Genomic DNA, 27256 nt, shown 5'->3' with positions numbered 1-27256 from the left:
ATACTATTCATGGATACATTTTCCAGCAGCAAATGCTGTAACAAAGTACTTCCACTATTACAAAACAGAGGAACCTCCTGAAGAGTATACTCCTTTCGAGGAGGTGGAAGTACCACTTAAATTTCAAGAGCACCTGCTCTTATTTAATGGCGCCCTAAAACACAATAATCACATCACCAGGCTCGGTCCTTTAGGTAGACCAGGAGCAACGTGGCCGGTCCTAGCCGGATACACACCACATCCAGAGTTCGAAAGAATGCCTGCAGCAGATCTTTTAGTACAACTAAAACAATTAATAAAGATACATAGACAATTAGTCCAATATGTGATGCGGACTTCAACAATTCAGCCAGCAATTAAAATTCCACAGCTGACCCCTCACCAGGGGAACACAAATAAAATTACACCACAGAACATACAATCCTGCCTAGGTAAAGTACCAGCTAAACGGGAACAAATACCATTCTGGTTAGCACAAAAAATCACCCAAATAGAGGCTGTGTTTCCAGACACGACCCCGTTAGAAAAACACAGGATTCTGACTATCGGTCTTCCAATGGGAATCGCACCACACATTGAGGACTGTGACACTTGGGTTACAGTCTTTGCTTCCATCTACACAAAAACGCACGGTGTTCCATCCATTTCGGTAATACCAGATGTGCTAAAACAAATTCAAGACGAATATGGTCCAGAACCCGCTTTAACTCTTGGTATGAAATTACTAAAAGACTTCAAGCAGGTCTCGGCTATATTATTAGCCAACATAAAGGGAGAAGCAGCAAACGTGGCGATCCGCCAGAGGCTAAAAGAGACAGATATAGCAGACCAACCAGCTGAAATTGCCAGAATCATAGAAAAATCCTATGAGGAACTAGGTAGAGATAGTTTAGGTGGAATACCAGTAAAACCACAACTGATTGAAAGTCCTGAAAAAATATTTTTTAATAATAACTCAACATCACAAAAAAAGAGCTGGGATGGAAACAAACAATCCAATCCTAAAGAAAAGAAATTCCAGTCCAGAGGAAGGTCTCCTAGGCGAAGAGAAAAATCTCCGAACCAAAGACACAGGTCACCCCAGAGTGACCCCTCTGGGAAAAGATATAACCTTAGAAATAGGGATAATATAAAGAAGCCTGATAGATATCAAGACATTGATACACGTCCCTCTCAATCTTTTCAGACTTCCTCGAAGAAATCGGAAAGAAGAGGACGATCAGAACAAAGAGAAGAGACAAGGAACCTGCTCAGCTAAAAAAGAAATTACAATTTCCAAAAAAGAAGGTAGCCAGTATCAAGGTAGTTAACAATGCCGAGAATACTGAGGACACAACTGAAAAACGGAGAATGGGCTCAGACAATGCTAGACAGCGCAGCAGAAGTGAGCATAGCTCGCAAAGTCCTTATGAATCATCTGGAGACAGTGGACACGAATGAATATCTTCAAGTGGAAACTGCAGACACCAGAGTTAGCAAACCTCACAAAATATATGAAATAACTTTACGTATAGAGGGGGATAAGACTAGAAAAATAAGGGGACTATTTTGGGATAATCTCTCCAAGGGCTATGACATCCTTCTAGCTGAAAAAGACTGGCCACCAGAGTTTGTCAGGGATTGCCCTCATGGCGAAGAAATAATTATGCCTGCCTTCTCAAATCACATCCCAATTCATAAAAAATACACACTTGCTAGAAAGTGGGCAGTAGCCCTAGCTCCTGCTTTATATAAAAATCACGTAGGATGGGATGAGGACTCTCCTCCTCACAAAATCCAGTTAAAATCACAACATACTGCACAGAGGCAGTACCCAATTAAGCAGATGATGACTTGGAGACTCACTTGAAGCGAGTGAACACCATAATACTTGGGTTCGCAGCAGAGGGTTACAAATTCAACTTTAAAAAATCCAGAATTGCCCATCTGACAGTCCTGTTCTTAGGATATGAATTATCAAGTGAAGGCAAAAGCCTGGCTGACAATTTTCTAGAGAAATGTGCCGTACTCCAAGCACCTAGAACACTAAAAAACCTACAGTCAATTCTAGGCTTCCTAAATTTCGGAAGAACATACATTGCAAATTACGCAGAAACGGTCAAACCCCTTTATGATCTAATAAAACCAGATTTTAAAAGAACCAATTGGACTCAAATACACACAGAAATTCTGAGATCCTTACAAACAGACATGCTAATTAAAACAAAATTAGAAACACGTGATAACACACGCAATCTTGTGATTCGAGTCATCCCAGGAAGATGCGGATTCACATACCTGACCTCTAATGAGGGAGAAAAGGTACCAATTGCATTCAAATCACACTTGTACACAGAAGCTGAACAGAAATTCAGCATTAAAGAAAAAATTGTTCATGCAGTTCAAACCGCAATAGCTAGAGAAAAAGATCAAGCTGACGGTAGACGTATCACAGTCAGAACAGCAGAATCAGCCTTTGAGGCATTAACAACACCGTGTAATTTACCAACAACAACATTGGATCCGGAATGGATACAATGGGTGAATTCCATTACAACGGACAAAGTATACTACTACTTTGATCCAGAACTAGAGGAACTAAAAAATCTGGAATATGAAAGAACATTCCCTCTGCCAATCGACATTCTGCCCTTACGACAATACGCTTGTGTAATCTATACAGACGGACATGCTCAACCCTCCGTTTGGGGAGAACAAGCATACAACCCAACATGTGAGATTACAAAAGAAGTGTGGCGCGGAGGTAAACTAAGACCTCTATTAACAAAAACACACTCAGTAGAAACTAATTCAGAACAACAGACTGAAATAATAGCATTGAAAATGGCGCTAGATAATGCGGATCGCGAATTCCCGACACTTATAGTATCCGATTCATATTACTGCGTCAAATCATATAACAACGATTTGCAGACATGGATTCAAAACGGTTACAAAGATGACACAGGTGCAACAATAAAGCAAAAACTGCTTTGGGAACAAATAGCTCTTTTACAAAAAGAACTACCAAAGACTCACGTGACATACTCACTGAGTCATCAGCGTGATGGCGTTCACGTTGCAGGGAATTCATTGGCTGAGACAGCCACAGCGGTAGCAACTAAATCGGCTTCCGTAGTTCGAAAAAAGCGTACAGTGAAGTATATTGACGGTGGAACAGTGCTGGCAGTGAAAACGTCATCAAAAGGTGACTGCTCAGCGCTACCGATCAACTATCCACTCAATTATACATACATAATCGATGCAAACTCCGTCCCTTTTGCTCGAATCCCTGGAGTGGGGGATAGAGTGATTCCAAACATGGACAGGAGAAACTTGTTAATCGCAGACGCACATATGGGCGAGGGTCTCAGACACCTCAAACTAAAAGATTCTCTGGAAGAATTACAATCAAGGTACTGGTGGCCAGGCATGAGCCTGCATCACACCATGTTTGTAAAAAAGTGCCCCAACTGCAACAGGAATCGCAGTGGTGAGAGAAACAGTGTAATACCGTGTCGTTTCACTCCAGAAAAAATCAACAGTAAAAAGCAAGGCTTGCGATTAACATATACAGGCTAGTTTCCACTTATAATGTAGATCACCAGCCCTCGGCTGACGTCTGGACTGTTATACAAAGATTTGCGAGTCTAAATGGCATATACGCTAAGAGCATGCTACGTTTGACCATTGTTTTCACTCTAGCCCTCCAGCCTGAGGGGAAACATGGCCAAATGAGCATAGCACAGCGGGAATCTTCTCACTTCCTTCCTGAGGGATACGGGATGGTGTAAAGAAAAAACCAAGGCATAAAGCAATCTATAACGGAAAGGATATTAGGTTCGGGAGCTGGGTGAGTCAAACATCTAATAAGTGTCCAACGTAGTCTAAATAACCTGCCAAGAAATTCTCTGAAGGGATTCAGTCCGTACAAATTATTATTTGGAACTAGGATGTTAATCTCTGACCTTGACAGTCAGACTTCAGTGGTAAAGGAAAAAAGCTTTGATATCAAAGATCGTTTGGCTATTTTACAGGACTTAAACGAAACAAGAAAAGACCTGAGCAACATAAAGTTGAAACAGCAGCCAACAACCACTGAAGAACCACCACCTGTCCCAGCAAGACCTGTCTGGATTCCAAAAGTCGGGGATCTAGTCAGAGAAAAGATCGCGGTAAAGAAGGAATTTGGGCCTTCTTACAGAAAAGCAGTTCCTGTCTTGTCTGTCAACGGGACAAGATCAGTAGTACTACCGCCGCTTGCTGGTAAAAAGGAGAACCGAGTTGTAACCATCGACCTGGTAAAACCACAATCATGTGGCCGATAACAAATAGTAGGCCAAGTGGACTCCCCATAAGTAGCAGAACACCAAGGTTCGCTACCAGTACAGAGGTCCTAACAAAGAGGCTAATCACATTCGAAACGCCTACAGAAGAACGACAAGGACTATGCAACAATGCAATGGAACTTAGACCTCTGAACACCCAAATAAAAACATTTAGCAGAGACACACCAACCTATAATGAAGTAACAAACGACTATGCAAGAAACAGTAATCCTGAAGCAATTGGAACAATTGACAGAACTGCATCCGGCTACTTCATAAACTTCGATGATTCCTCCGAAGGCTTCACTGAATCAAAAACACAGCCATCATCAAAAACCTTTAAAGATAAAGCTAAAGAACTTTTGAAACAACTGAAAGAAACATATCTGACTTCTCCATGGATTGAATTTTGGGTGGGTTTTGGTGCATTTATCCTCATACTTTGGCTCATCATGATACTAACTTTGGGACGCTTCATTGAGGGAAAATATGCTAAAATGGACACAGCAAGTCAGAAAATCAACTTGATCCTCAAACCACACACATCTTCACACGTCGAGAAAAGAGAACTTTCTTCAGTCAACTTCACAGCCAATCCTATACCGGGTGGGGTAGCATGGGACAACACTGACTACGAAATCTATGGTCCGGTTGAAATCCTGAAATATCCACACCAAATTAAAATCTCATTGAGTGACTTCGTAAAACCAAGCACATTTGCTGATGATTGGGACTTTGAAAGTATAAACAATATGATGTCTGACTTAGTGATGTCTGCTAAATTTACCAAACATGATTATTTGCAGGGTTCTACAAATTATGATAGTATGTATTGCTACAACCACTATGGTAACCATTTTTTACATAGATCTGCACAACCTAGAAATGTTTTAAATTATAATCAATGGGAACATTGTGCAACCCCTCCAAAAGGAAGCTCAAGAACCGTTTATGACAAATATTCATACTTTTCAGGTTTTAACATAAGTAATGCTGAAACATTTTATTTCAAATTGTCAAATAAGACAGGGACAAAGACCATGATAACCAACACAAAATTGATATATTCAGACTCATTCTTTGAACAAATGAATACTTTTGGTTTTGATTATTGGGACAAAAATGTTGAATTGAAAAGTGTTTGGGGCACAAAAGAATGGCAAGTACAGGGTATAGAATCTTTGTTTAGAGCCTGCATGATCCCAGAACAAATTATATTTTTAAATGACACTGTTCAACAAACTACCTGTCTTGGCTTAGCCAAAATCAAAGACTTAAATAAACCGTCTATTCCAAAACCAACAATGAACAGCAATAGCTCTACAGATGAGGAGATAGACATAAACTATGTATTAAACCAAAACAGAACACATCCAGATTGGAAACAGTGGTTGATCTGGCCCACAGATACTAATAACTGTCAAGACAGATTCCTGAACAAAACACAGGGGTTCAAAATGACCAGGCCAGACCCTAGATATCCCCAAAGACATCACCCAGGGATAATAACCACCTACAGTGTGGGCAAATTATGCCTTCAAACTTCCACACTGGCAGAAATTAAGCAACACCTAACTTTACTTACTGATGGTGCTGACTTGCGTGATTTCACTATGGGACCACGCAAACAGCGTCAAAAGCGTTTCATAGCAGCCTCTGTATATGCAGCATACAATGAGGCCTGAAAGGTTACTCAAATTGAGACAGCAGAAAGGATACGGGAAATTGACCGTATTAATTTGGAAAAATCACTTTCTGTAGTGGACAATGGGTTAATGACTCTGTCCTCCAGAATTTTTTCTCTGGACAGCATTGTGTCTTCAGCAATCGACATAATATCGCAAGACTTACTGTTGTTACAACACGGTCAGTCTCAATTGCGTTCTATTGTACAGCTTGGCTGGACGTTACAAAATCTGCGTTCAGGCTATGTGCCTTGGCGTTTAATCAACACAACGTCACTTTTCAATATCTTTAACCTTACTGATAAACAAATCAGTATGGCCCAGAAGGGTGCTGATTATACAATCCTGAGCATTGAGAAACTCGAAAGATTACCAGTGACAATGTCAGAACGACCTGTCAGTGAATGGATAATACATGGGATAATTAATATTCCAATATCAACCTTCAGGTTTCAATACTGCCAAAAATATATACAGGCTGGCATGTACGAAAAATTGGGAAAAGGGTACATTAAAACAACATGGAACCTGCCCTATTCACATGCATGTGTCAGTAATAAAGGACATAAAGTGTTTCTTAGTGGCAATAACTGTGCGATGTCACTAAGCGGTACACTTCTGTGTAACGGAATTAGTTTGCATGGAGCCTGTGAAGGGAACTCAAATAACCTTTCATGTCACCAGCTAGGCACACCTGCTACAGAGATAGAACCATTCTTTCAAAGACTCTATAATGGGAGTTACATTCTAATTGTGGACCGCAGATGCTGTAGTCTTATGCCCGGGACTCCTTATCTCGTAACTACGACTGCGAAGGTCAAGTGCTGTGGACGCTTATTGTTCCCCAGCTCCTTTCTAGACAGGGAGGCAAGGGCATGGCCCAACTTGAAAATTACTTCTATTCGAATAGATACTTTAAGCAGAATGAAAACAGTGCTTCTTCAGACGCCGACAAGGCTCACGTCATCAAAAGAAACGTATGATCTCCTAGTCGCAAGGACGACTGCAGAGATACATTCATTGTTATCGACTAATTCCCCCATACATTTCGCAGAAATCCTGAATGAAATCTTAAATATTTCTGATACCAGTGGAGTCTCAAAAGTATTTAAGACAGTATTTTCGATGGCATTAACACCATTCAAAGCCATACTGGGTATTTTCCCAGATTTCGTCCATTCGATTTTTGGCGGACTTCCCCTCATTTTAGGACTAATTGCAGGAATCCTATTCTTGGTCCTTATATTTCGTTATGGCAAACCATGTCACAGACAAAACACCTGCGACAAGGGAAGAAACAATCCTAGCCATTGGATACCGGGACCGGATATCAAAAATCCTGGGACTATCCCGGCTTAGAGACCTGAACATGACTTGGTTTCTTTCATTTCGACCAATGTGGCATCGATGTGTTTTACCTGTATTAAGGTGCCTGCTATGCGGAGAAGAATGCGTGTTAGACACCTGTCTGACGCTACAATCGGATGCGCCAATGGATGCAGAAACATTGTTGAGTCCAACAAAGTCTCATGCTTTGTGCTGCCCTCAACGGCTACCAATCCTGATGACGGCATTCGTGGAAGCTTCACCACTACGATTAAGGGGTAGTGAAGTTCAAAATGAAAGCAGCATCGATCAGGTACGACCTTCTGTCAGCAATCCAAATCAGAATGTCAATGGAGACAATCATGCGCACGAATGCATGGTTACACCTATTTCCGAGTTAGTGGAACTCTCCCAGGAAGCTGTTGACAACTTTTTCGAGAGTCTAAATGATATGATGTTCTCACCAGAGCAGAAATAGAGACTTTTGAGCAAGCTCGTACACGGCGTTCCCTGAATTTGGCCTTCAACTAGAAAAAAAAAAATACCATGAACATTTTTCCCTCCAGTTCACGGACAGCAATTTTTTCAGCAGCCCCAAAATATTTTTGCATATTTTTCGGGACACTATCTTCTGCTTAAAGTAAGAACTATTCTTAGAGAACTAAGATTTCTACTTTTAGATAGCTTATAGACATTAGCTGCCCGCTGGTATGTTCATAGTTATTTTATTCTGTGATGGAATGGTCTCGAACTTTTTTCTGTATTAAGAGCCATTTCATGTGTAAATTCTCATATACCATTTAGCAATAATGTATACAAATGCGTGATTACTTTAGCATTATTTCACAGCTTGAGTGCATACAATACATGTAAATGCTTTTTTTCCCCGTATATTTGATGATTTCAAAATGCATTTATGTATTTTGGGGTGGTAAGGTATACACGATACTCTACCGTATGTTTTACTATGCATAGATTAGTAAATATGTCCATAGTTAGCGTGGAGTGGGTGTGATGTATTCCTATAGGTTCTGTATCGATCCCCCTATTCCTGACCCTATTCTGGTTAACAAACTAACAAGTTAACTAGCAGCCATCCCATGAGGCAGAAAACCCCCATGATGCAGGAACCGTTATCTGATAAAGCCACACTACGGCACAGGAACGTGTTATCTGATTAGGTCATAACGCTTGCCATCTAATTAGACAAGCGATTTTCCTCCAGCCCCTGATAAGGCATACGGAGTTCTCAAAACAAATCAAACCTATGACAACCTGGGAAAAACCCTGCGGCCATTGTTTTGATTTCACCGAGAACTTCAGCAAAAGAATGTGCTAACGACCTGGTCGTATGACATCCTTATTGACGTATCTATGTCCATCCTTACGTCAATCTCGGCACCTTAAAGGTATAAATATTACCGATATTGCCCTATGCAAACACACGCGGTGGTGACGAGATCGGAGCAGCCAGACTTGCCGAAGCCCAGAGCAGAGCAGACCCCGCTGGCGCAGCCCCGCCTTCCTGACGCGCTGAGAACGAGACGCTGCCTTTTCTCCTGCCGAGAAATCCAGCTCCGGCGCTTCCGGGTAGCCCTCGCAGGCAGCCTGGGATATCGAGACCAGAGACGAGAGATACCATCCCTCATCCATCCTAGATTCCAGGTACAGAACTGAATAACCCCTCACAGAGAATTCTTTAGTCAGTCACTTGGCAAAACAAACTTAACTTAAACTGTAACTTTCTATTCCCGCCCACGCATTAGACTTAGGTCAGGTACACGGGGTAGGCGTAGTTAGAAACACCAGTTGAGTACGAGTAGTCAAATGTATATGTGTATGTAATATATCTTATTCATTTTAAACCTTCATATGGCTTAGAAACCATATCAATGTTTTTACAGTATTATTTTATACTTCTGCTTTTAATGTATGCACTTTACTTAACCATAAGTATTGCAATAATATCGATCCATTTCTCTTGTATGAGAAAAGAGACTGATCAATAAATAACATCTTTTATTGAACACGCCCGTCTCTTCCTTTTCTCTACAATCTGATGAGACTAAGAATGCACGTACTGACTGAGTAAAATAAATTGCCTTTTGTTCACACGACTCTCGAGATACACTCTTGATTAGGGGAGAGCAAAGTTGTCATGTTCTATGGTTGTCAGAAACTAAATCCCTTCTTGTCTATCCAGGGAGGTTCAACTCCTCCTTGCCTATTCGAGAAAGTTTCTAGTGAACTCTGAGCTAGCTGGCAAACCCAAAACTTTAAGTCTAATATCGACAGTAGTAGACCTAGTTAACGTCTGGTCTAGGCCTATACTATTGAAGGTATTATTCCAATGCACAGAGCCTATTGGGATAATAGGAACTACACTACACAATCAGGAGGGTCATCAAAGCAAAACTGCTGTCTACAGTAGGCTATGTGTAATAAGCATTTCTAGGGCAAAGTGAGTATTTACTAGAGAAAGCCCAGTGTCAGGACTATAAGTGCATCTTTCAGCTTCCAAGATACACATGCAACAATCGGATATGACTGGAGTTCGGCCTCATGCTGCAAAAATATGAATGTTTGGGCACGCTAGCAAAATACTACTATCGGATCCTGAATGCTCCAGTAGGATCCATGAAGGAAGCGCTAAAGCCAATATATGCAGCAAAGACAACCCTTGGAGCAGCTATTTAAACAAAGTGATGGAGACTTTAAATCTGGCAATTGAGAACTGGACAACTGAGGGAGTAAGTTACACTATCATAGAGGGCACAATAAACAAACTTGTCCATCAGTTATCATAGGAAGCCAATATAGCCAGACATAAGGGAAAACAATGGCAGTCAGCCCTCATTGTACCATACGAGGGCCACAAAACACAGCCTAACCTGAGCCAGGCCCAGAGAAAGTAATGCCTGAAAGAGATCCTATGGGCTAGGCTAGTGCCTTTGCCGATGAAAGAGATATATTTGAAATGGAAATTACTATCACACAACATTGGATGCATATTATGCAAATACAGAAAGGAGTCCCTGCTGCATCTCATATGCTGTTGTCCAACCTTGTTACAACCACAAAGGAAACTTTTAAGATCAATGTTCCTGTCTAAGGGGGCTTGAACTTTTGCAGAGGCAGATTCAGTTCTCTTTTTTAGCACCGCCCCTTCGGATTTGTCTAAACTCAGCAAATGTGTGCTGGTGCAAGATAATCCCTGAAAAAAACCATGCAGCGATGTGCCAAAAAAGACAAAAACTAACACTTGTCCAATTTATTTGGCAGATGCTGTCGCCATCATTTTCTGTTGGACTCAGACTTTGCACTTTATCCCGCTCATTTGCACATTTCCAAGATGGTCGTTGTTAGTTTTCTCTGTCTGAAATTGTCGACGTTGGTGTTTTCATAATGCTTAACCGAAATGAAAGCTTTTCATTTATTTTGATATTGAAGAAACACCTGCTAAAAGTGAGAGCAAGAAACTATTAAGGCATGCCTGAAATTTGATGCTAACAAATCAAAGCACTGTCTTGTTGTACAATACCAATTGGCAAACGTTTACCCCGAAACTTTTTACCCGCAGGGATTCACAACGCGGTCGTTACAATGACCGCTTTGTGATTCTGCATACCATTGCTCTGCAAGTTGGAACAACGACTTGCGGAGGGGGGGAGGTGTTGGATTTAAAATCTAACACCTTCCCTAGTGTCCGCACAGACTGGAGTTGGAATAGTAAATTATACTATTCCAAGATCCAGAGCCCCCCCTCCGCAAGTCGTTGTTCCGACTTGCGGAGTGATGGTATGCGGAATCTGATTTCCTTTCGGGGAAAAACTCTGCGGGATTTCGACACATATTCAACCAATTACCCGGAGCACACAGATATAGAAAAATAGCGCTCTACCCTTTATTGGTGGCTATCATAATCAGCTGAAGTGATAACACCTAATAAAACATATTGGTTTGGGGGTGAATAGAAACCAGCAGCCTGGTTCTCAGATTAAAAAAACAGGTAAAACAGCACTTTGTAGTCAAGAAATATACCCCTTCCAATACATGTGCATACAATTAACACTTTTTTGCAGAGAAAATTTGCCAACTACGAGAGACGATTAAAGAGGACATTTTCCCCTGGTATGTACTTCTCCCAACCTATTACTTTTGCACTCCCTCCTTTTCAACAACAACTGTCTAATGACAAGAGGCGCTGAACAAAGTGGTCTCTGGAGCTCAGTATGATCCCTGCCTCCTAAAATGTTTAAAGAGATCAAAGGACTACTTTTACACCTGCTTAAATCTTTATTGAATTTAGCACTTGAACAATTTAAGGTTCACTTACCATTTAAATAAGCAACTGTATAGCCCAAAGATAACCCCTTGAATTAGAAAAAAGTTTCACTTTATCTCTCTCTTATCAGTAGAGGCCAATGTACTAAAAACCCTGGTTACCAACTAACTATGAAAACATAAACAGGTCAATAATATCTTAGGGTGTAAGCAGGCTGATTTCTGACGTCTACATAGCACGGAACCTGTTCTTCTCACTATTGCCTGCAACCAATTCTTCTCCGTATTCTTAATGATCTGAGGATGAACAAGAACCATGGTTGTGTCAATACACTGATATCAGCTAATCATCTGCATTTGACATGGTTGATCAGAGCATTTTAGAAGATCATCTGGAACATCAGACCAGGTTTGTTCAAATCCTTTTTAAAAGACCAGCTGCCAGCATGACCAATTATCTAGACCCAGACCTTCCCCTTAAATAGAGTTTCAGCCAACACTCAACATTATCACCTGCCTAATGAAAATATGTCTCCCCTTGCCAAAGTTCTCCAGTCTCTATTTATCAATACATGTTTTCAGATGATGCTCATCTCCTGGTTAAGCTGGCTGGGAACCAGCTAGGAGTCAATGTTTCTAATACTGCATGCAAACAATTTGAAATAGGATGGAAAGTGATTGTCTTAAATTGAACATGAACACAATTGAGGGTATAATAGTTACTGGAAGATATAACATCTGGACAAATTCTCTTTGTCCTCCTAAGATGGATTCCACTGCTCCAACGAAACCAGCCAAAAGTCTGGGATGCAATCTGAATTCTCTATGGCTGACAAAATATTTTCTTTGACGTACTTTTATTTGAAATGACTGAGAAAAATCCTGCCCTTCCTAAAAGATAGTGGAAAGAATTAGTCTGCCTCATCGCTGATTGGATCTCATCTAAATTATACAAATTTGTTATATTTGGATAATGTAGGTCATCTATCAAAATGACTTCAGATGATCCAAAATGCAGTTAACCAACTAGTTACTGGACCCACAAAATTCTTTCATGCCCAACCAATTGATGCTAAGCTAAACTGGCTCTGAATATGGGAAGGGATGCCATTTAAAACTTTATCTACGGGGCATAAAATGCTATATAAATAATTGTCTCTTCATAAAGAACAAAATATGTTTGACCACAAGTAACCATGCAATATTTCTTAAATTACATAAATCCAGATTAGGTGTTTATAGCTTTACAGTAAAGCCAGCAAAATTATAAAATTTTCTACTGGAAAAACATTGGTCTATTTTCTACCATGACTCTTTTAGGCAGTATCTGAGAACTTGGCCCTTTCCAAAGTCGCATTTAAATATAACATAGCATACATTTTCCACTCACTGCTCGAATTTTTACTCAAAAAAGAGTCACAGGTAAAATAATGGATTTATGCTGGCTTAATCTTGCATCACGATTTCTGGTTCAACTCTTCCTAGCACAAAACTTAACTAACCAGTTAACTATTTATGTGTTTCTCAAAAGTTAAAGTTCTCATTGTTAGCATACCAACATAACATTTTTTAACTATACATCTTTTTACCATCATATTTAGATAAGGATTTTGAGAATAAGTAGCAGCAGTCAGTCACTTGCCAGTGAATTGCTCACACTTGCTCCCCATTCACCTCCCTGTAGTTACACAGTGTGCATATTAGGCTGAACTAACCTTTATGCTTTAATCTAAATAGCTGTATTTCTACTGTCGAGGCATATTTTAATGGAATTTGGGCTTGCATTCATTTAGTTGGAAAATGAAGGTGAGCACAAGGTTTCTGCAATAGGATAGACCATTGAATTGAATGTCAGTGCTTAGCAACCCCTAATGTCTACCAATTCAAAGAAGTTAACACAGAGGAGAATAGGTGCAGCTACAAAGATAGGCAACCCCCACATACTCAACCCCAACCCTCAGTAAATATTTCAATGCCTGCGAAGCTTCAGTTGAGGTGTCATGTTGTGAGCAGAACTCTAAGAGCCTACAGCATGGTATCCTGCCAGGTGCACAGCTAGACACCTTGACACAGGATTCCGCCACATGGACCAGACAAGAAGTATAGGGAGGAGCAGGAAATTCTAGTGTAAGGAAGTGCACAGCATGCATGGCTGGAGAGATGTTCACCTAGAAGTAGTGGAACAATGTACACAGGAGGCAAGCTGTAATCAAGAATGGTACAGCACTGTAACTTCATGGTTGCTATCTGGCCTCTCTACATATATGATACACCATGCAGGTAGGAAGAACTCTGACTTGCTGGCTTGCCAATGGTCGCTTCCGGCCACACAAAGCAACACTGAGAAGTGGATTCAGATGCTGGAAAGTGCAACAGGCATTGAGAGGGAGCTATTGAAGAAGTAGTTGGTAGGAAAGGTTAGGCATAGGCAATGTCTGCAAGACAAATGTTGTAAGGGATGGATAGACACACCTCATTTGAATACACAATTTTTTGATTTCCACCTTCATTTTCTAATCTGTTTTACTTTGCTATGCTACTGAAGCACGTTTTTGCTCTCCCCAATTGTGATATGAATCTCAACATTTACTAATGAGAATTTCTTATTTAATTAAATAGAACATTTGTGATTGGATATTTTTATGCTACTGTCGGAACATATTCGGTGTTAAAAAATAAAATAATAGCATGATTCACCATAACATGAGACAGTATACAGCCTACGGCTGAATGAAAAGTAGTACACTCAAACATCTAGGAGGGAAGAAAGGCACGAAGTGAGAGATACCAATATTACTTTCAGTATGTTGAGCATTACCATTTTCAGTGCTCTTTCTATATCGATTCCTTGGCTCCAGGGTACGGCTGGATTCGCGAGGCAGTCACCTGCACTACCTCTTCTGGATACATCCACTCGCTGCTTCCTCAGGTAGCGGAAGGCTTCGGCGATAACCAGAACAGCATCATGGGTCAAAGCAGATGTGTACTGAAATATAAATGAAAATGACATACTGTGATACACTGTACTCTTGACATGGATAACAAGCAGAGACGTGTTAAGGCATGGTCAAAGTGGGCAATTGCTCACAGCCCCTATTTTCCTAGGGCCACACTGGGATAGTGATGTTATGCTCTCTATCAATTCTATTTGTCCATCTCAACCTCTACCATTTCTTTTTTTGGGTGACCCCACATATATAATTTAATGTTGGTTTGCATCTTGCAAGCTTGCATTATCAGAAAATGGGTAATAAAATTCAAAGTTGCTCTGAACTGGGCCTCAAAATATATCTTGGCAGAGGCCCCAAAAATACTTAAGATGACACTGACAATAAGTGACATATACGAGTCCTTATCTGTTAGGATGTTCAGTAGTACATTTTTCTCCCCCATAAACGTCTTTGGTCCTATAATAATGCATAGTGCTTTATCTACATACAGTGTAGTAAGCTTGGCGTACCATACATGTACAAATTGTGTCAGCATATGTCCTCACCCTTTCCTCTCTATCTGCTCATGTTCCTATGCAGAGTAAATTATTCACAAGCAGTGTAGTAAGCTTGCAGAAATTCATATTTGCAAATTGACTTGGGATTTCTATACATCCTACTCCCTGGGCTTGATTCACAAAAGGCTTCTGGGGCTCGTGGCTGAGGCCCCGCAGATGTGGGGGTGTCTCCGCACTGGGTGTGGAATCTCCACAATGAGAATCCTCTGTGTACAGTGCTCCAGTCACAACTGTATGCATACGTGTGTTCATTTTATTGTGAATAGTTTAAAAGAACAAGGTAACAGTCATTGTATAGAAGGAACCGACTGCCCCTTTAACCTGTCGTTTTCTGAATGATTAACCTACCTACAAAAAGTTAGCCTAACCTGCCAGAACTTACCAACCATGTTACCTTAAGAAGAGAAATTAACTGTGAGACTGTAGTGCGCCTTAAATGTTTATGCAGAAATTTTGCACAAAGAGAGACACAAATTGAGTGAAACATGATCACAGGCACATGGAATCACAGACATTGACTTTGAGTCAAGAAAGCATGCAAACTAACCAAGAATGGCTCCTCGGCTAAGGCTAACACTGTTGTTATCTGTTTGGTTTTCACTATTACCTAGGTAAAGGTGCAGGCGGGGTGGAGCTGCGCTTCCCACAGAGAGGAGGGAGGAGTGGTGGCACTCTCCTATGTGCGCATGGCGGTTTGACTGGCCGTGTAGGGCAGTGCAGCCTGGTGGAGAACATGCCCAGCCTCCCAGTCCCAGTCCCAGCCCCTTTCTGAGCGCCGAACCACAGTCCTCAGACCAATGACAACGCTGCTGTAAGGCAGAGTTGTGATTGGTCAAGAGAGTCGGGAGCCTGGGTGATTCCTGTTTTGTTGACTGAATAGGATGAGGTTGGAGAAAAGGCGGCCGTCAGGGAGGTAAGCAATTTCTTTCCCCCTTTTCATTTTTTTAACACCTGCCTCACCACTACTGCCCGATAGCAGCCGCTACTGAAACAAACACTGGTGGAAGGAGACCCAGGAAATATGGACATCATTATAAACAGCCCAGAAAATAGCCCTGGTAATGATGACAACAGTAATGGTACATCTAGGGGTTGCAAAAATCCTGGCCATTACAAGTTGAATCTTGAGAGTTCACTAGAAAATTAGGAATTTCCAGTAGAATTGGCAATCCTAGGTCAGATTTCTCCAGTAATTCCTCATTAAAAAGCATTAGATAACACAAAATAAGATGATATACAATGGCATATCATAAGATGATATGACATAACATGAGATGACATACCATGGGGGGTGGACTGCCATGTAGCAAGATGGCCGCTTAATTATGGAACTCCGTGCTGTGAGGAGCCCCAGACGGTGGCGAGAGAGCTTTTTGGGAACCCAATGTTGGTCTAAGCCCTGATTTCAGATAGCCAAGAGGCAGAGGTTGATATGACAGAAGCCCTTATGTCAAATAATAGCCCCAAGCGACATTTTCGGGAAGGGAGCTGAGCAAGGCCTAACGGGTGGAAGATTGCGGCCTACAAAATCATACAGAGCCGATGAGATGAATCTATGAGGAACGTGCGCAGTAAATTCAAGCTTCCCGATAACTCTGAAGCTGAGTCTTGCTTCCCAAGGCAGCACTGTTGTGTGCGGTGTTCCGTTTTGGCACCCACCTCAGTCAGGATGGACTGTGCTGCCACCAGATCTGAGGAGCCTGTTTGATTAATCCAGGCCCCCTGCCAGACTGTAACTGCCGACAACTCCAGAGTGGAGCCTAAATGCTTCTAAGGTCAGCTTAGCAACGCACAGTACCCCAGTCCGGATCTCAATTCAGGCAAGACAGACTGGGCCTATGCTGCCGCATAAGAATTACGGTTAATGGGCGATTACACTGATGCTCGGGATGCGGCTAACCTGCCCTACGAGCTACGAAGTGCCTTACATTGACACTCCCCCTTCGCCCATTACACAGAAGTCGGTGAAGACCTCTTGTTGTCTTAGATAGCCCCGTTCTCTACCTCCTTGATAGCAAAGCCCACAGTACTAGCAGGGCAATGTGATATGGTACGCCTGCGGTGACTCCTATTTATTCGGCTACAACGTGATACTACAGCGGCGCACAAAGAAGTGGTCGGGTGTCGCCATGTAAAATCACTAGAACAGGGTCATCTAACTCACAGAAGCCTGCCCTGCCCTACTGCACCTGGTTCTGGCGTGCCTATACAGCGTTATCATTGACCTCAGGATGGCTGCTAAGATTTATGGCCGCTGACGACCTGTGCTATAAAGCGACTATCGCCAGTTGCAGGGTCTTACGGATACGAGACCCAACACTATGCACTTCCCCTTTTCCATATCCACAATGTCTATACACCGGTAGTGAGTGAGTGATCGAGTGCACTGATCACCGGCCCTTATACAAGTGGGTTCAGTAATGGCCCTCTAGAAGGAACCTACCCTGCACGGAAACACCCTGGAAAGATGGACCACCAAAGGACCACCTTATGCTTTTGGAGGCCCACCTAAACCCTTTTTGGCCCCACACTGGCCATTTCGGACTGCCGCCTCCACAGGTGGGTTGACCCTCAACGTCAAGCTTATAGAGTGAAAAAGATAGCCTCATCAGGGACCCGGAAGCACAAAAAGCAACATGGAGGTATAGTCTTATGTCCCTCCAGAAGTTGCTACTCGCTGCCCTTCAATAGTCCTTCCCACCATACACCCTACCTCTACCCTGTAACCTGAGGCAAACTTGGGCCTGCCATATTCATTCCTGGGGCAAAATACGGGCTATCTGGACTCTTTCAGAGGGAGGTCTCTCCTTAAACCTCCTGCATCTGCGGTGTATCCTTCAGCCCTCTTCAATGTAGCTCCCCTCACCTAGTCGGTCCACTGCCTGGTGGAGCCACATACGAGGGCTAAAGAGATATCACCACATCAGCACTCTCTCCTTGCCTGCTCCACATGGATCTAGGTTTGCTATCCACTGCACTGTAGACATCAGTTGAGCGAAGCACCTACGTACCTGAGGATCGACACATTCTAGCAAGGGATCTGGGAAACCAGCTAGACAGCTCCTCTTTACAGAAGCTCTAAACCAGGGCCACCCCACCTCAGATACACATAGTGTCACCCCCTTGACTCAGAAACCACCTAACCGTATGATGGCAAACTCACCGGACTCCACCATGGAACGGATGCTCCAGGAAATTTCTGCTGTGGGCCGACGGTTGGAGGGCATGGAGACATCCATATTTGCCCTCATGACGGAGACTAAATCCATCTGAATAGACATCGCTGGACTCCAGAGCCGGATGGTAGTAGTAGAGAACCGTCTTGATATTCTACAGAACAGAGACCAAGAACTTCACTTCCTTAGGAGCAAAGTGGTAGACCTGGAAGCCAGAAGTCGCTGGGACAATGTCCGCTTTTTGGGCTTTCTGTAGAAGATAGAAGGATCAGATGCCAAATCCTTTCGCAGAGAAGCCCTTCCAAAGCTCACAGGTCTCACTTTTGACTTTGCATTGGAGATGCCGAGAGCTCATCGCATTGGATCACCCAATACCGGAAAAAAAATGCTCCGCAACCACTCATCATCTGCTTCCAAAGTCATGAAAAGGCTCGTCAATTGAATATGGTGGCCAGCACCCATAGCCCGTATGCATTCGAAGGTCATGGGATCAGGATGGCAGCAGATTTCTCAAAAGAAACTAATGACCGTCGCAAAGCCATCCTCTCTCAGACCCCGTTTGCAGATCCCCAACATGGGAATATCCAAAGAATTCTTCAATCCAGAAGACCTTCGACAATTCCTGGACAGTCTTCTTCCTCAAAATATGAAATGTACTGCGTCTCTACCGGAGTTCAAATCCCAACCCCCATCATCGAACTCTCCGATGCCCTCTAGCGGGCCCGACGCAACTCAGGCAGATCCCAGAGTAGGGGACGAGACCCAGACCGACCCCTTCGCTGCCTGGGAGATAGAGCACAGGCTCTACAGGCAGTGAAAGAGAAAGGGACAAATCACGGTCTCCTCTTAAGCCCTCCTCATTTGAGTAAGGTGTGTCCTTAACTGTGGCTGATCGACCTACCTGCATCCATGAGAAGATTGAACCCTGCTGCCCTGACGCCCGCTGAAGAAGACGACCTGCTGAGTACCTGAGTACCTGCTTACTTGTTATGCATTATTTGTTCTATAATGTTCCTCTTTTCCTGATCCCTTCTCTCACCCCCATGTTAACATGTACTCATGATAAAGTTAAATTACCTTCGCTTTGTTTTGTAAAACTTGTTTGCCTGTACTCTCCATATTGTAAGCTTCATTTCCCCCTTCTCCCTCACACTGATCCCTTCTTCTCCATTCCCACTGCACTTTTGTGATGCATACGCCCCCCTCTATTTTTAACCTAATCTTTATATTATGGACCGAACACCCTCAACCCCAAAATCGACATTATCATTGCATTAGTGCGTCTCCCTGTTGACACTGCCACCCGAAGTGGCTCCTCCACCTCGCATAGCCTAAAAGCTTAGACCCGCAGAGACAAGTCCCATACCCCGAGTGCTAAGCCTTTCTTGGGCAGTCCATCTGCTCCTTCTATCCTCCCCACCCCCTCCAGCTTCTTCCAAGCCTTGCTCCCCCTCCTCCCCACTTACCCCTGCACGCAAGTGACCCTTTCCCTCCCAACCTCCCAGTCTATTAGGAACCATTTGAGAGTATTATTGCCTTTATCTTTGGCCCTTCCCCTTTCCCGGAGATTTCCCTCCCCTCCCCTCTCCTTTCCTTTCTCCTCCCTACCCTTGCATAGACTCTTCCCCGATTTCTGTCCACATCTGTTCCAGATACCCCCTCACCCATGCAGCTTCCACCTCTCTTCCCTCCTTCCTACTCTTGCCCTTTCCCCATAATCTAACAACCCTTCTCCCCTCCACCCTCTAACCCTTAACAACCAACCTTGTTTTCAATTCCCAGTGCATATATGGCAGTGACTGCTCCTTTTTCCTCCCACCCATTATGCACTGTCTCATGGAATGTCAACGGTCTCAAACATTACAACAAGCGTAGGAAAGTATTCTCTTATCTGCTAATGAAAAGAGCAGATATTACCCTTTTACAAGAGACACACTCGGATGCTTTCAAATAGTCCAAGCTGCGCTGAGAATGGGAGGAAAGAGTAATCCATTGCGGCTTGATGACTCAGACCTCCACCAGGGTGAGTCACCCACGGAAATGTGGAGTGGCTATTCTCTTGGGCAAATACTTACCACTCACAACTTTCAAAACATGAGTTGCCCGGACGGCAGATATGTTTTTGCTAAGTTAAAACTAGAGGACAGAACCCTGTTTTGGTTCAGTATATGCCCCGGGCCAAACGGTCCTTTCTCCCTAACCTAAACCGCTTATTAATGGAAACAAGCTCTTAGATAGGATAGGCCCCCTGGACAGAAGTAACCAGGGAGATAGAGCCTGGTTCTAGTCTCACCAGGCTGTAAGGCATGGCGATAGAAGATCCAGAGATATCGCTCATCCCAGGGCAAGACCCAGCTGCGTTCTGAGAAGAGGCAATTGACACTCTACATGTCGTCTTTCATGAGGCTGCTCAAACAGCCTCACTAGGCCCTATTTCTAATAGAGCGATAATTGTGGTCATTCACAATCCTGGCAGAGACTCACTTTTTTGTGGGAGTTATCGCCCCAACTCCCTCATAAATGGGGATGTTAAGTTCTTGTCTAGCATTTTGGCGGCACGACTTCGTAAAGTTATCCCGTCCCTCATCCACCACGCACAGGGTGTGTTTGTCCCAGGCCGTTCTTCCAGGAACCACCCCCAAACATTATCCTATACTTTGTGGACTGCAAGAGAGATGCCAGAAGATGTGGTGGCTCTCTCCCTTGACGCGGAAAAAGTGTTTGACCGCATTGACTGGGGTTACCTTTTTGCCACCATGAAACGCTTGACCTAGGCGACCAGTTTATCTCCAACGTGCGCTTGCTATATTGAAACCCTTTAGCCCAGGTCAACTGTTGAGGATTTATTTCAGATACTTTTCCGATCTGAAGGGACATCTGTCAAGGTTGCCCCCTCCCTCCCTCCTGTTCCTGTTGGCTATGGAACCCCTTGCCTCCCTCATTCAACACTCACCATGGCTACAGGGTAAACCTGTAGCAGAAGGTGTATTCAAACTATACCTATATGCTGATGATATCCTTCTTACTCTCAAGGATCTCTCTCACTCTCTGCCAGCCCGGTTAGAGAGTTTTGACAGGTTTGCGGTCCTGTCCGGCTATAAGGTGAATTGGGACAAAAGCGAGGTTCTCCCACTTTCTTCGGGTACTACAAAAGCCTTGATTGATGGTTACCCCTTTTGCTGGAAATTGTCGCACTTAAAATATCCGGGGATTTTGGTCAACCGAGGCATGGAAGGAATAGTCTTGGATAATCTATCATCCCTCATAGCACAAATGGAAACCGATTTCGCCAAATGGTCACTCCTGGGTTTCTCCATGTGGGGTAGAGTGCGGGCTGTAAGGATGGTCACGTTACCTCGCTTCACCTACTCTCTAGGAATGCTACAGATTGTAGTGCCTCTATCCATACTGCATCGCATAGATGCCTGTGTACGGACCTTTGTCTGGGGATCCACTCGCCCCCGCCCAGCCATTGCCAAATTAATAGCTTGCCGCTCCCACAGTGGTTTGGGTTTACCATCTCTGGAGATTTACTCTATAGCACTGCACCTTTTGCAATTAGCCTATTTACTCCCAGGTACGCCTGGCCCCTACAATGGGTAGCAGTGGAACACTCACTACTTGATCGTGATGATGACCTTGAATTTTTCTATGGAGCCCACACCCCATGAACATCCCCTCCACATCCATTTATGGAGTCTACATTTCAAGCATGACATTGAGCACACCGTCTTCTAGGGGTCACCCATCGTTTGCACTCTAAAGCCCCACTTTGGGGAAATGAGAGCATCTGAATAAACGGTCATGCGCTTCTCTGGCCTAGTTGGAAATCGAGAGGAATCCAGACACTGGACCAGGTCATATTGAATGGGAAGTTAAAATCATTTGCCTTGCTTAGTGAGGAATTCTGTCTCCCATCACAAGAAGCTTGGTGACACCTACAACTCCAGCACTGCTTCAGACGATGCCTGGGTCCCTATTCTTGAACATTGAAACCCTTGCCAATATTGGACAATCTCCTGATATGGGGACAGCACAAGGGCGTGATGTCGGGATTGCATCGTGAACTAACTAACCACTTATATTCACTACGACTCCTTGGAGGCCTTCGCGAGAAACAGCAGGAGTGCCTCCACTTCACCATTGAATAAGAAGACTTTCCGTATATCCTGGAAGCCCTAGACAGAAGAGAAGCCCGTTTCTCAGAAAGCCTGTTTGAAATTCTGTCTTTTCAAAACTTTACATGACTGGTATTGGATGCGATTGATACTGCAATGAGCAGGATTACTACCACACTCTAAGTGCTGGAGATACCCGGAAGTAAACTCTGACAATCCCCATATCCTATTCGAATGGCCTTCTATACAGTGGTTCTGGGCTTACACAGGGGATACTCTAAGTGAAACAATATCCTTCGGACTCCCAGTTACCCCTTCTACCTTACTACTACATGATCTTAGGGATTCCCCCGATATCGCGTGCCCACAATGCCGCCTTTTCCACACTGCGCTCTGTACAGCCAAAATTTGTATTTTAAGACAGTGGAGATTGCCTAACCCTCCCTCGCAGGAGGACTGGATGGTAGCAATGGTTCAAACTGCGTCCCACGAACTTGTAATATAAGGCATGTAAGACCAGGAGGAGGTGTTCCAACAAACATGGGCCCCTTTCCTCTGAGAAACCTGAATGTTTGCTGTCTCTGCTCCTCCCCCAATTAATTGTCCCCTCTTTACCCCTCCCTTCTTCCACCCTCTTCCCCATCCCTGTTACCCCATCCCACACTCATCTCTGTGTGCAAGCACCTTCCCCCTCCCCTACCCCCTTTTTTCCCACACTTGCATTACCCCCTATCCTGGCCTCCTTACTCCCACCTTCCAACCCACATCCCCACTTTCCCCCATGCCCCTCCTCCTCCTTGACTCCCCCTCCCCCTTCAGGCAAGGAGATGGTATCCTCACTCATCCATGGCCAGCTAGCATATTCAATCAACACCCCCTTCTTTACATGCCCAATATTCCATAGGTCCAACTCCTCCCCCTTCTCCAAGGTTTACTCTGCCTAACTCATCCCATTACTATGAATGGTGAGGGGTGCTGGTTATTATACACAGTATGCATTCAAGCCAGCCTACTCCCAAGAGACCCATTTCTCCCCTACCCCTCTCCTCCTCTCCTTCCTCACCCCCCTCACTTCACCCCCTTGGAGAAAATTTGCCACTACAACCTACTGTATGACACCCACTGATGGACGTAGACCCCTTATCACTGAACATATCCAATCCCCCCGGACTATTCTATTGTCTCTCACAGGTTCTAAAATTGGGGAATACTCCCACATTATCAACTCTAAGGTCCCGCTCTGTGGATAAAGTCTACCTCTTTGATATTTTTTTTAACCCATTTCCCCCTCCTTATTTTCCCACCCCATCCTTCCCTCCTTTCTTCCCTCCTGCCACTTGTTCCTTGTCCCAGGTGTGGCCCAATCCCCTCCCTCCCTCCCTTGTGGTCTATGCAGTTCTCCTTCTTAATAGCACACTCATACCTGTGCCGCCAACAGCCCCTGGGAGTCTGCCACGCTGTGCTTTACTTATATCGATATGTTGTCATCTCCGTTTCCGGAAACTCCTGAAAACACTTCTCTTCCCCTAAACCCCCCTCTTCCCGCTCAACCCCCTCAAACTCTGCTGTTTTGGTTTTAGCGCTGGGATGCTTCCGGGTTACTACGCGCTTTATAAAACCCACAAAAAAAAAAAATGTTCACCTTCGATTTTCAATAATGAATTACGAAACAAAAAAAAAGATGACACACCATAACATAAGATGACATAACAAAAAACAAATCGAATTTCCACCAACAGCATTGAAATCAACTTGGCCGCCCCCCTCTTTCCACTTAAGTCAGTAAAACCCTCTGCTTTCCATTATTGACTCGCCATTTTACAAAATAAGCTAATAGCCTCGGATACATCTTCTGCAAAAGGAGAGAGCACGAAGAATAAAAGGAAAGCAATCAAACCTCAGCCTCGTATCAAAACACTCTGTAACACGTGTCTGATGCGCCAGCACACAAAGCCTACAAGGTTGTAATTATTTTAAGCACTAAATAAAACATGGAATGCAACCTTAATAGAGTCCATTGCAATTCATGCCAAAGGATCAATGTTTTCCACCTTATTTGACTCCCACTTGCACATGCATGAGTGCGCTCACATCGGCGCGCAGGAAAACTGCAGAGAAGATGATTAAATTAAACACCAGGGTTTCAGTCTCCAGGCAATTTCGGTGCCAAATAAAAAAAACAGTGTGCATAATTTTGAAAGCACTGCATTTTTGTCTGATTGCTAAGAAACCTTGGCAGGCTTTGCAAATGGAGATTAGATTCGTGCCCTGCCTTTTCTCAAGGCAGGGGGCACTCCCTGATATTATTGAAATAGGAGCTAACGATTTTCTGTTATTCTATATCGGAATAGGGATTTTTTTAGCTTTATACTTTTTAAATAATATGAAATTATACAGACAAGGCTCTATAATATAATATATTGAAACATAAATACATAATAATACATAATACAATTGCATATAAAGACACAAGTATTAACAAGCATTGGCATAGCCAATAGGTCTCGCCTTTGGGACATTATAAGTGTTTAGCCATACAACAGTTGGTGTTACACCAAGGATATTGTGCTGCTTAATTAAATACTTATAGGGTCCCAAAGGCGAGACCTATTGGCTATGCCAATGCTTGTGTCTCTTGCCCTCAGGATGAAACATATGTCCTCGGTGAGGTATCACCCTTCCCCAGCCTTGGATGGAACTTCGAGGGGGGGACTTCGTTAAGTATGCGATCACAAGCTATGATCATGGACAGTGATCTGAAACCGCATGTATGGAATTTTCACGAGGTGGGCAGAGTGAGGCTATAAATGTAACACTGAGGCAATGATTAACTGATGAGGTCTTAGGGCAAATTTTCGGCTGATCAGACTAAAAAAGAGATGTAATACAGAGAATAAAGTGTTCAGTGAAAATTCTTCTTTATCCGCAGTTACTGAGACAGAGCATTCACTGCAACGGATGCAAAGCTTTGTTGAGTGTTGTTTTTTATTTATATTTTATTTCTAGTTGTTACTCTGTCACTGTGATAAACTCGTGGCTCTAACAAATGCATAAACATTCCTATCTCCCACACTGCTATCACAAAGCTGCATGCGTCTCTCTGGCTGCCTTGCACCCAAAGGGCTCACTCACTATCATTGCTGCTTTTTCTTTGAGTAGTTTTTTAGCCCTCCAAACAGTACTACTAGTTACTCACTTTCCCATGGCTGCCCTGACTTTCAGAATTAAACAAAACATTTAGGATAGCTATTAGGCATCATATCTATGCATAATGTTTTCAAACCGAAAGTCGAAAGTGAAAATGTCTCCTCCAAACGCTAAACTTTTGAATGCAGAGTATGAAAATAGGCAGTTTGTAGAACTAGCTCATTAAATGTGTAAGTTTTAAAAAAATAACTGTATTCTCCCCCCCCCCCCCCCAAAATCCTTTCATACTTACAATTCCTAATGGCACAGACAAATGTTTCTGCATACATTGAATTATACTGTTGCTTAGAATTTGGTGAAAGAACAGTTTATGAATTTGTGAGGATTCTGGTCCCCTCTATAAGGCCATGCCCTTCTTTACAGATGCCAAGCTCCTTTACAGGAATACTGTTTCATGGCCTTGTCCCTTTTGAGAACTCCACCTTTTCCATCTCAGTAAAAGCGCTGCATACTGGGTAAACACCTTCGGCATGTCAGCGAGCTGTACAATAAGTCCCAGGTGTTTGAAAGCAAGTATGCCTATTTATTTAGTAACTATAACATTCCGCCATGTAGTAGGACGTTGATTTTAAAAAGGCACACATGCGTGTGAATAACCTGGATTGAGTTCGCCTCAATTGTCTATTCGTGTCGCACACGATTACATTTTAGCCCGCGTCGAGAGTTGCCCTTACAACAACAAATCCAATAGCTCGTGTCACAATCCTGCATTACCTCTAGCTCTTGCTCCTCGCTCTGCTCCAGCATCTTCCTGAAGCTCACCGGACTCTCAGCCATCACAGCCCCAGGCATTCTCCCGAGAGTGTAAGCTGTAAGCTGCAAGCAGCACACACTTCAACCGCCAATGTTGCGCTTCCGGCGCACGCTGTCACAAGGAGGAACTATAAGTGAAGCGTGCGTTCCAAGCCTCTCTAACCTCAGATGGGAAGGCAAATGTAATGACGTAGGGGATATACTCATGCACGTTCCGGGGCGCACCTTCCCGCTCCGCCGTGTGTTGTTGCTGCTCAGTCCCTCGGAAGCGGCCGCAGATGGCTCACAGCTCTCGGTGGCGGTTTCCTGCACGGCCCGGCATGGGGCGGCGACTGCTGGGGCCTCGGACCCGTGTGGCGGCTTTACCGCAGGCCCCCAGTGCAGCGCCCGGCTATGACACAGCCCTGCAGGTGTCTGCGGCCATTCGGGCAAACCAGCGACGTTGGAGAGAGGCGCTGGGAGCGGCGGCAGAACAGGTGAGATCCCAGACCCACTGACCCTTTGCGAGAGCACCTCGCAGTAGAGTACATCCCACGGGTAGTTCCACTGAGCCACGGTAGCTTCTTACAGCCACACCCCAACCAGATCCAACGTGCGGGGGCGCACTCTGAGGCAGATACGGTGAGTGTGTGTGTGCCTGCCTGCCTGTGCCTGCGTGGTTGCCTGCCTGTGCCTGCATGTGTGCCTGCCTGTGCCTGCGTGTGTGCCTGCCTGTGCCTGCGTGTGTGCCTGCCTGTGCCTGCGTGTGTGCCTGCCTGTGCCTGCGTGTGCATGTGTTGTGAACAGCCGGCCGGGATCGGAGCGCGTGACCTGATCCGATTCCGGCCGGCTGCGTGCTCGTGACAGTCTGTTGTCTCTGCCTAGTCCTTGACAGGCAAAATGACTGAAATGA

General features: G+C 43.9%; 1 protein-coding gene across 3 annotated transcripts in view; it reads right to left on the bottom strand.

Annotated features, from left to right (window-relative positions):
* GRIA3 (glutamate ionotropic receptor AMPA type subunit 3) overlaps window positions 1-27256 on the bottom strand; it is a 1208798-nt gene that overhangs the window by 401490 nt on the left and 780052 nt on the right. For all 3 annotated transcript variants that reach the window (XR_013610694.1, XM_078688743.1, XM_078688742.1), the window contains exon 7: window positions 14421-14588. Coding sequence is in view for 2 of the 3 variants with exons in the window: in XM_078688743.1 (XP_078544869.1) it covers window positions 14421-14588 (168 nt within the window). In the remaining variant the exon portion in view is untranslated. The remainder of the gene's footprint in view (window positions 1-14420; window positions 14589-27256) is intronic.

The sequence above is a fragment of the Lissotriton helveticus genome, chromosome 4_1 (genome assembly GCF_964261635.1).
Source record: "Lissotriton helveticus chromosome 4_1, aLisHel1.1, whole genome shotgun sequence".
NCBI classification, from domain to species: Eukaryota; Metazoa; Chordata; class Amphibia; order Caudata; family Salamandridae; genus Lissotriton; species Lissotriton helveticus.
Note: the sequence above shows the minus strand (reverse complement) of the source record. Positions and strands in the feature narration are given on the sequence as shown.